Consider the following 11622-nt stretch of genomic DNA (forward strand, 5'->3'; position numbering starts at 1 on the left):
CATGTGCATGCTATTTCAATGCATTTGAAATCATTTGAATTGCTGCTTTTAGTCTTACTAACTCAGCATCTTCTGTGTTTTAATGTTATGCAAATGTTCAATTATATTCGATAAAAAGCTCTTAAGAGCTTATGTTTGTATTGTTTTATGTGAATCAATATAAAGCTTCCGTATGTCTTATTACCTCAGATAGATAGTTTCTGGTAATGTATCTGGTTTCACGACTGATTTCATACTACAATTTTTTTACATATTTACATTTTGCACCTAGAAAAAAATGCATATTTAACGACAACTGGATTGAAAAAAAATGTTGTGTTATAAAAATGGTTTAATAGTCAATTCGTCAAGATTATTTTTAAGTCAATTTTTGGAACCGAAACCGAAACCGATGCAGGGTTTTAGGTATTTTTCCCTCGCTTAATTATCGCCCCTGAATATCAGAATACACGTTGAAGATAAACCACGTTGCAACGTCTAAACAACCTCAAACAACTGAAAGTGAATAAATAAAGTGACAACAGTCTATCATCATGGTGCATCAGATAAACTTAATTTATATTTCATTAATAATTTGTTCTTTACTGTACATCGTAAAGAGTAAAGACGAGAACGACATAAACTTTGCAAGCAAACAAAGTGGATATGAAAAAGCAGACGACGCTTGGGATGAAGATGAGGATGACAAAAGTGAAGAAGATGTTGAAGAGGATGCCAAAGATGAAGATGTGAAAGAGCAGGTTAAAAGAGACACCGGTGGGAATTTCTACAGCTTTACAGTGCTTGATTCAGAAGGAAAGGGTGTTGACTTGGGGCAATACAAAGGAAAGGTAAGAACAAAACTTTCGACACTGACAGAGTCAAATCCATGACGAATCGTCCAACATTTTCACCAACTCGCCCTACTTGCTAAAAAATTGCCCCACTCTTGTTTAACAACTCGCCCCATTTATGAACAATGGTAAAAAATCCCACAGATAAAAGATCTGCCAACAAACCCCACTCATGATGATAAACCACAATGAATTTAGTAACGCAACTCGCCGTACTTATGAAAAGATGCATTCTCCCTTCGTATTTATGTTCCTGTCCCACTTATAAATAAAATGAATACCTAAGATAATAGTTATCAAAGGTAACCATCATGTCTTTGTAGTCGTTTTCCTTTTGTTGAAATAAAGCAGAAAGAAGTGAGTATCAGCGAGGCTGATTTAGGTGGGAGCTTGGCGGGCATGTTCCCTCTGAAATTTGCAAAGCATGGGTTGTCCTCGGCTCAATAAAGTATCTGAACAGATGACGAAAATTAATGTCGTGGCATTGCATCTGTTTTAACATTCAAAGAAGTACATTGTATTTAAAACAGTAAGTTTAACAGAATCAACGTGATTACTGATAAACTAACCTATGGTTTATTTATAAATTCTATAAATATTATATACTTCAAAGAAAGGTGTCAAACGTGGTTCAGCGTTTGATGACAAATATCATACTAGGCTTTTAGCAGTTAAAATAAAACAATTGTGACAGTGTAGTTGCATATTTTATAAACAATTTCTTTGATACTCAAAGTTCAAAAACATCCCTACATTGTACCTCACTTTCCCACGAAGTAGGTAAAAGTGCCCTACCCACGGTTGGGTTGGTTATTTTATCATTGCATGGCCAAGATTAGATTCTTTCTCAATGAAAGATAGAAATACTGGTTCAAGCGAAAGGTTAGTTTATTAATTTGTATCATTATTTAATATCTCTATCAACATGATCAATATATTTATACCTGTAAAGTTTGCTGAAACATGCATAAACGGTCAAGGCCCCAACCCATACTTCCGTATGACATAGGTCACATGAAAATAAACATATCTTCGTAATGATCTCTTTCTTATTTAAGTGGTTTGTAGTAAAAAAATGTATATAAAAAGTTTGGCACAACCTCTGAAACCAACAAAAAATAATAATTTTTTTTTTTATGAAAAGACAATTGAAAATTGCTGGCAAAAGGAGAAATTTTTGTTTTATTGGTCAGGTGAGCTATTGTTGAGTCAATGAATAGAAGCTCACATATTTCTTGTTAATTATGGTGATAATCAGATTGTAGATTGACAGGGGTGAATTTATGTGGTTTTAGCCTGAAACTGTAATTTCTCGCTAATTTTACCCTAAATATTTCTCACCACATTTTGCTTGGCAAGATATATCTACATTGCACCCTCTCTAGAAGAATATTTCAATAATTTTTATAATTATACCTAAAAAAATTTGACTTTGCGTGGAACATACTATTAAATATTTGCCACTGGACATTTTGATCTTCTATCTATTGCCAAAGGAAAAGAAACAATAAGATATTAACTAAGACAATCATTTTAAGACTAGGCTCTTTAAAGTTACTTTGGACAAGAACAATGTAAACATGGGTTGATATATATATATATAAAAAAAAAAAGATCAATCATCACTTTTCAATTTCCCTGTCAAGCTAAACTCTGAGGATATTTAAACCATGTAATATAAACATATGTACAAATGGTTGATATCACAGCAAAATTAGAATGGAGATAAAAGAGTAACTAAAATATTACAATGAAAGTTGCCCACTTAGAACTTGATAAATTCATTATTATGAATTTGATATTGCCTTATTTAATAAAGCTACATGTACATGTTACATATATTTTATTTTTTAAGATAACATTGGTTGTAAATGTTGCATCTGAATGTGGATATACTGATAACCATTATAAAGCACTATCAAAGATACATAACCATTTAGTTACAACTGGAAGATTTTCAGTATTAGCCTTCCCATGCAACCAGTTTGGAAAACAAGAGCCAGGAGTAAGTACAATAACCTCTCTGTGTAGCATTCATAGTTTTAGATAAGGGTGTTGCTTAAAGTTTTAATGGTTGAATTTCTTGTTGCAATCTACCATAAATGTACAGTTGTTGGCATGACACGGGTTATGTTCTCATATATGTTATGATGGTATGATACTAAACCCCTAACGGGAAGGATTGTGCCTGATGTTCATATGATGAAATCATAATCTTTTAGTCAATTTAATTGAAGTCTGGAGCTGGCATGACAGTTAACTGCTAGTAGTCTGTTGTTATTTATGTATTATTGTCATTTTGTTTATTTTCTTTGGTTACATCTTCTGACATCAGACTCGGACTTCTCTTGAACTGAATTTTAATGTGCGTATTGTTATGCGTTTACTTTTCTACATTGGCTAGAGGTATAGGGGGAGGGTTGAGATCTCACAAACATGTTTAACCCCGCCGCATTTTTGCGCCTGTCCCAAGTCAGGAGCCTCTGGCCTTTGTTAGTCTTGTATTATTTTAATTTTAGTTTCTTGTGTACAATTTGGAAATTAGTATGGCGTTCATTATCACTGAACTAGTATATATTTGTTTAGGGGCCAGCTGAAGCCTGAAGGACGCCTCCGGGTGCGGGAATTTCTCGCTACATTGAAGACCTGTTGGTGACCTTCTGCTGTTGTTTTTTTCTATGGTCGGGTTGTTGTCTCTTTGGCACATTCCCCATTTCCATTCTCAATTTTATTATACATCATAAATTGTAACTATAGTAAGTCCACAACCTTCAATGTTAGAAATACATGTATAAGCAACTTACTATAGTTACAACTACCCGTTTATTCAGTCTTTAATTCTACCATTAAATTTATTAGTACCAGACTTGGTTTCTAGATCTACTTTATGGTTGTAAAGTTGTTTTTCTTGGACATCATTGTTACAATCTGTAGTATGACAAAATTTATAATGAAAGAATGTTTAGACTTTTTAAGTTAATACATTGGAACAAAATTTATATCAATTTTGTTAGACAGTCTTTTCAGGAAAAAACTGTGTCATGAAATCAATAGTTTACGTTTTTGGTTTGATGTGGCAAAGATTTATTATGATGTGTCGTAGATGTGGACAATTATACCACATCATCAAATATAAAATGTATTTCATAAAGGTGTGCATGAACTATATTGATTCCCATGATTTATAGAAATGTGTATTGTTAACTTGACTTCTTAGACAAACAAAATTTACACAATCTGGACAAGACACCACCAGATGTTACAGTCAATACGTTCTATAAAAATATGTTGTAATATAGTATTAGTTATCAATGATTTTATCATAAAAGGCCATTGATTGATATTGAGTGGCTCAAAATTTTAATTCCCATTTCATGGAATCATTTAACGTAACACAGACTAGATTTAACTCTTTTGCTTTCCAAGAACTAATACAAATTGAGATGATTAGAATTAATCCGTCTCATTAATGATCATTTAAAAATCAATTGGTACATTATAGGTCACATGCAGTTAGCATGGTTAGTTTGGAGAATTTTTTTTTGAAAAGTAAAAAAAAATGTTCATTGTCCATTGTCCTTCCAAAAAATATGTACTGTTGATCCAATAGTTTTTTAAGGGTCATAACAAGAGATTTTTACAGGAATAAATTTCAAAAGTTTTTTGGGGAATTTTTAGTTTTACAAGGTATATAACTAATTATCATTGATTGTCTAGTGAAATTTTGTTTGGTTCAGCAAATCATAATTGCCCACTGGACTGAATTTTCTGCATCTATGAGAGCTCAAGGTAGTCCAGAACTAACAGTATAGAAGGTTGTACAATAAACTCTAAATACACCTTTTCAGCTCACATGCCCTGAAGTGCCAAGAGTTTGTCGAAAATATACATGTACAAGAAACGGTAAAATACTCAATTCAGACAAGTGCTTGGATATTTTTATATTTTGTATTTTTAAGTAATTAAAATATTGTTAGTCAACTATTTCATGTATTTGATCTTTTTTTTTTCTTTTAATATTTTATAACTTCCTTTTTTGCAGACTAATGCAGAAATCCAAAAATTTGCAAAGGATAGATACAGGGCTAAATTTCCTGTATTTGGAAAAGTTAATGTTATTGAAAGTGATGTATCTCCAGCATGGCAGTATTTAATAGGTAAGTTGATAAAGAAACAGATTTTAAAACCTTTGTATTGATAATGGAAACTAACATGTTCCTGTGCTACTTCATATAATGTTTAGGCTCCAGCTTAAAAACACTTGTAATCATACATGTATTTTTATGTACCAGAGAGAAAACCCCTCAAAAAAAAAATAACATCAGTTGGTTTAATCACTTCAGTTTATTTGGTGTAAAATGTTCAACTATTTATGAAAATTGCATTGAAATTCACTGAAGGCGATAATAAGTAGAATTTGTTTTTTTTTTATTGATTGTTTTTTTTACCATAAAATTTCAATTATTTTATGCATATTCAGGACAAATATTTTTTAATTGAAAGCACAATTTTTCTCTTATGCCAAGGTTTTAATGTTTCACATTAATGGATGCTTTTAAACAGTGCTGAAACCATCTGGATATAAAAAAAAGTTTTACCTGACAACCTTTAATTTAACATTCTTGAGATTGAAGAAATATCATTACACACTGGCAACAAAATAAGGGCAGCAGTCCTTTTGTGCCAATTACTGTTTTTCAGGGGTATCTTTTGCACCAAATTTTGTTTTCAAAATGTATCAATTGCGCCAATATTCGGAACTCATTTGCGCCAATTTACCTGAACATATATCTATGATAATAAATATTAATGATTAATATTCGTTCTTATTTTTGGATTAAAAAGTATCATATGTTCGGAGATATTTCATCATGAAGATGAGCATCTGGAGAGAAATGACTTGAGATGCATTAGTCAGTCCATGTACAGAGAGGGAAGAAAACATATTGCTTTGTTGAATATTTGATACAAGATATGCAAAAAGAGAAGAAAATAGAAGCTGTTGCTGATTATATTTTAGCCACATATGTAGATGACACAGTGCTTTGTTCCCACCATCCGTATGGGCTGAAACTATATCTACCGTAAGACGTACCAGTAATGGAGCAGAAGCATAACACAAGAATTATTATGAACTGTTTTATGCAGTTCATCCTTCAATGTTCGTCTTTATGGACAATAAAGTGAAGTTACAAGCTACTATACATACATTAAATGAGGTAGTACCCATGCAACAGCAGTAAGAAGAAAGTATGCTTCAGAATAAGAAACATTTGCCGTGTAAACTACCGGTCCCAAGTCCAAAAAAAGGAGGAGAGAAATCATTTTTAGCTCACCTGGCCCGTCGTCGTCGTCCTGCGTTAACTTTTACAAAAATCTTCTCCTCTGAAACTACTGGGCCAAATTTAACCAAACTTGGCCACAATTATCATTGGGGTATCTAGTTTAAAAATGTGTCCGGTGACCCGGCCAACTAACCAAGATGGCGGCCATGGCTAAAAATAGAACATAGGGGTAAAATGCAGTTTTTGCTTGTAACTCAAAAACCAAAGCATTTAGAGCAAATCTGACATGGGGTAATATTGTTCATCAGGTCAAGATCTATCTGCCCTGAAATTTTCAGATGAATCGGACATTTCGTTGTTGGGTTGCTGCCCCTGAATTGGTTATTTTGAGGAAATTTTGCTGTTTTTTTGTTATATCTTGAATATTATTATAGATAGAGATAAACTGTAAACAGCAATAATGTACAGCAAAGTAAGAACTAAAAATAAGTCAGTATGACCAAAATAGTCAATTGACCCCCTAAGGAGTTATTGCCCTTCATATTCAATTTTTAACAATTTTCTTAAAATTAGAAGATTTTCAATAACATTTTCCACAGAAAGTACTGTTATAGATAGAGATAATTGTAAGCAGCAAGAATGTTTAGTAAAGTAAGATCTACAAACACATCACCATCACCAAAACACAATTTTGTCATGAATCCATCTGTGTCCATTGTTTAATATTCACATAGACCAAGGTGAGCGACACAGGCTCTTTAGAGCCTCTAGTTCTTCTTATTGGCGCAATCGTATGTTTTATTTTTGGCGCAAATGATACCATGTAATTTTAAAACAGGTGGCGCAAACGTAGCATTGGAGAAAAAAAAGTTGTGGCGCAAAAGGACGCATTTTTGGCGCAAACGGATCTCTCCCAAAACAGGTATTTAAAACTGAAGAGACACTAATTTTGAATGAGGTGATATATTTTTTTTATATATTAAAATATTTTCTCTCTCACAGATGAAACTGGTGAAGCTCCTTCCTGGAATTTCTTTAAATATCTTGTCAATGAGAATGGTGATGTACTGCATGCATGGGGTGCTTGGACATCAGTAGATGAAATCTATTCAGTAGTACAACAAGCAGTGACAAATGCAATGAGAAGACCAAAAACAGAACTGTAATTTGTTAGATAATCAAGATGATAAACACAGACATGCAAAAAAGTTTCTCACTTTCATTTTTTTTTTACAGTATATATTAGAGAGGCCATTTTATTTTTTTTACAAAATACATACTTGTAGGGATGTCATCTTTATCATTGGCTGTGTAACTAAATTTCGTATCTTTGCACATCTTTTATTTACATACTTTGTTCTTTAAGCTTGTCATAGAATATTTTTTTATGGGTGAAATTTTATGTTATTGGTTAATTTGACCCCACTCAACAGGTGTTGAAAATATAGAAATATTATGTTTAAGTATATGAAATATGAAAAATGTTGTTCAAAAAAATATTGGATATAGCTGCGATCTTTCACTGAAATGTTTTCATACACCTACTGAATTGATTATTTCTGGTTTGCAATAAAGTAGAAATTTGCCAGGTTGTATCACAAAACTTATTGGGCTAAATGACTTATTATACCTTCTATCTATCTACAACTATCAACATAGCCCACTTACCCACATATAAATTTTTGCATGTCTGTAGTTTGTATTGTTAGTGCCTGTTACTTATCACTTTTAAACTTATGGAAACATATCAAATCATAATATATTGTGTATATGTGTGTGTCTTAATTGATAACATAAATAATGTATAGTTTTGTAATATGTAATATTTTTAGAATTACTAGAATTTGATGTTTTGTTTGTACATGAATTAATTATTTTTGTATTTAGTTTTAAATTTTTTCTCATCCATGATGATCTTTGTATATTGAATTACATAAGGACTATTGCAAATTACAATACTTAATAATATGAAAGAATACAAATATAGCCTTTGTATGAGGTCGATACAAGGATATATTGACCTGAAAGAAGTATATTGACTGAGGACGAAGTCCGAGGTCGATATACTTCTTTGGGTCGATATATCCTGTATTGACCTCATACAAAGGCTATATTTGATATATTATTAATTTCCAACCATGTTTGTATCAAAATCGTCATTTAGGTTTGTTGGAACTTTATAGATATTAGTAATGATTTTACATTGTCTCCTTGACAATAACAACATATTAGTTGTTATTTCATTTACTTTTTTTTGGGACATCTTATGTATTTGAAGATTTTTTTTCGTCAAATAATTGATCACAGATATCATTTGTTTCAAAACGTTAAACAATATCCTGAAATTCATTACATGACGTCACAAAGTATATCGGTTTTTAGATATTCTAAAAAATAACCGTGCAATATGCTTTTTGCCGGTCAATATGCTTTTTGCTATCCGCCGTTTTCTCTCTACCTTCGAAAATATAGTTTAACATGTGACTATCCCTAAATGAATCAAATTTGTTAAAATATACGAATTAATAATATTACTTAATAATATGAAAGATGAACTTGAATTTCTCACAAAGTACAATAATCTTGTAATCAAGATATGGTAAGGACTGATCTGAATTTGCCACATCATAGCTCTACCAAAATGTTTTTGAATAAATCATCACAAAATACAATGTATATCTTTACTTGTGATTTTACAAGCTTAACTTTTAGATGCATAAAGATCTGGTTTCATTTGTTTATACTTCGTTTTATTAGTTCAGTATTATTTTTGTCAGAATTTTACTTAAAAATATTTTACAGTTTTGTTTTAATTGGCTATATTTATTTGAGATATTCATTCTTTTTACATGATATTTTTGTTTGTTTGTTTTTATTTTCTTATGAATGATATTCAGATGTATATGTTGTTCTTCATCTCATCATTTGCAAGAGTTCTGATCATTAGAACTTTTTCAATATTATGTACGATTGTCTGAAATTGTGATTGTGTTAATACAGATATGTAGGTCAACTTGCACTTTTTTCTTGAAACCCTTACAAAAAGTTTACCAATCTTTTGTATTTTTGCATTGACAATTACTAAATGGCTTTAGGAAAATTAATAACCATTTCTATATTAATGTTTGCTACTTCTATTTGAGAATAAGCTACTTTGTAACATAGTTAACATACAAGAAGGTTAAGATATATTTTTATATAGTTGGATACCAGATTTTTGTGTGTTTTATGGTAACAGATGACCACAAATATAAATGTTCATTTTAAATTTCTATCGATATACATACTTTGAAAAACCAACAAAATCAAATGTCCATTATATTTTTTTTTTAAAAGTTTTACTCTATCCAAAAAAATCGATACTGACAATACACAGTTGTTTATTTGTTTTTTAATCTATTGTCAAATTAATTTTCTAAGCTAGTTACCCAATACAAGTCATTTTGACCATGAATAATTTAAATATGATCAAAAGTGTGTTTTTTGTTTTGCATTTAATGTAATTTCAATGGTCTTTAACACTCATGACTGGAATTTTGTAATTTAATCTGGCAACTTTCATGAGAATATAAATCTATTTGAAGGCATTAAATTGTCAAAGAAGTAGGTAGAATTCATCTATGTGCCTAGATAGGGACAGCAAAAATGAGATGTTTAAATTATATGAAAGAGTATGTCTGTTATCATTGTTTATTAGGATATTTTTGTTATGTTGACAGGATTTTTTTTATATGGTCTTCATATTTGTAACTTGGTGTGAAATATTATGTAGCAAAACAATGGACCATTTTCTTTTATTGGTATTGTAGATACTAATCATTTTATGTTTAGTTATATGCACAAGCAGTGTAGCAAAAGGGGCTTTTCATTAATTTTAAATATATGAAATTGGGAGAATATTTAGATATAGTGATTGTATCCACTAGGGGTAGAATATTTCTTTCTTTTGAAACTTTTGAAGTAAGGCTTTTACAGCTTTTAAAATATACAAGCCATACGAAAAACTGGTAATTTTTTTAATTCAAACACAAAGAGTTCGCAATAGCAATAGAAAAATCAACAACTTGTTCAAAAGTGGATAATCAATGGAAGAATTAGATAAAAATATATGAAAAAGAAATATGAGTTCTTCAAATATTAAAGTTACTCGACAAACAAGACAGTTAAAAAATGTTTGTTTTTTTACTTTTGGATTTGTCAAATGCATGTAGGATTGTTAAAAATACAACTATCCCTTTCCTGTTGATTAAGAGGACTGAAACTGTTATTGTTCACCTTGGCAGCTGATATTGTTGTTCCTACTAGAATTTTTGTTCTCTTGTATTACTGTTGCCATCAAATTTCTTTACACTGCTTATGCTATTACTTTTAGGGATGGGAAATATATATGGTGCTACTGAATCTCAATTTGTGCAATATTTTTTGTTTTGTTTTTTAGAAATAAATACTTTTGTTTGTATATAAGTGTTGTATTTGGCCTTTTTAGACTTAAAAGATGTAATGTGGAGCATTTTGCCATAACACAACTGCTGTTGAAACAATAACTTTTGATTTTTATCAATATGATGTTCTGTAGACGTTGTTACTAATACTAATAATAAGGAAGGAATAACAGGTGTTGGAATCATCCAACTGACAGGTCCATCTCAGTATTTGGTTGTGGGCTGTTATTTATTTCCTGCATGAAAAGCTATTTATCTTATCACATTGAACAGAGTGTGGTATGAATAAGTGTTACACAATATGTGACATAAATGCTTAATTTTGTTGGCTTATTCTGCATTTGTTTTAAAATAATGACATCACCATGTCAATGTTGACGTTTAAAGTCTTTATTCCCTCTTGGCAACATGTTTGTGATTTCATCAATAATAAACGAACCATTCAAATGTTTGACCTAAAATAAACATTTTGAAAATAAAGGCAACAGTAGTATACCACTGTTCAAAAGTCAAAAATCGATTCAGAGAAAACAAATTCCGATTATTAAAACAAAGGGAAAGACATGAAAAAGATTTCACCAGAACATTTTTACGATTAGATAAATGGGTTTAATTGGCAACTGCTTAGCAATATCCAATTCTCACTCATGCTATCATAAAAAAAATTGGCCTCTTGAATTAAGAAAATAGTGAAATCTTCAACTCCTTTAACATGTAAGTTCTGTTGACAAATGAATAAGATGACCTGGACAATTTAGTATTGAAATATCGATTGTGATATAGTATGGTATAACCATGTTGAAACTGTTAATCTGTTATGGGAGGATAAAGACAATATTTTATATTGAAACCGAACATTGATATATGGTCCCATATAATCGGAGAAGGATACATATTTACTTCAGTGTCACTATTTGTAAGGTCAAAATTTACTAACAACATGGACAGGAATTAAGGCAAAACATAGTTTCCAGAAGCTAATAACAGATTGAACTTAACTGAAATATAGGGTCTCATATTTTGATTTGAAGATTGCTTTTAATTTTGAGACCACAGTGTTCA

General features: G+C 30.9%; 1 protein-coding gene across 1 annotated transcript; it reads left to right on the forward strand.

The window, feature by feature from the left end:
- The first annotated feature begins 495 nt into the window (after positions 1–495).
- On the forward strand, positions 496–10582 carry LOC143084021 (glutathione peroxidase 7-like). The gene is made up of 4 exons (XM_076260435.1): positions 496–830; positions 2689–2838; positions 4876–4990; positions 7121–10582. Exons 1-4 carry the CDS (start codon positions 534–536, stop codon positions 7282–7284), a joined length of 726 nt encoding a protein of 241 aa, XP_076116550.1. The 5' UTR covers positions 496–533; the 3' UTR covers positions 7285–10582.
- The last annotated feature ends 1040 nt before the right edge of the window (positions 10583–11622 follow it).

Source organism: Mytilus galloprovincialis, chromosome 1 (assembly GCF_965363235.1).
Source record: "Mytilus galloprovincialis chromosome 1, xbMytGall1.hap1.1, whole genome shotgun sequence".
NCBI lineage: Eukaryota > Metazoa > Mollusca > Bivalvia > Mytilida > Mytilidae > Mytilus > Mytilus galloprovincialis.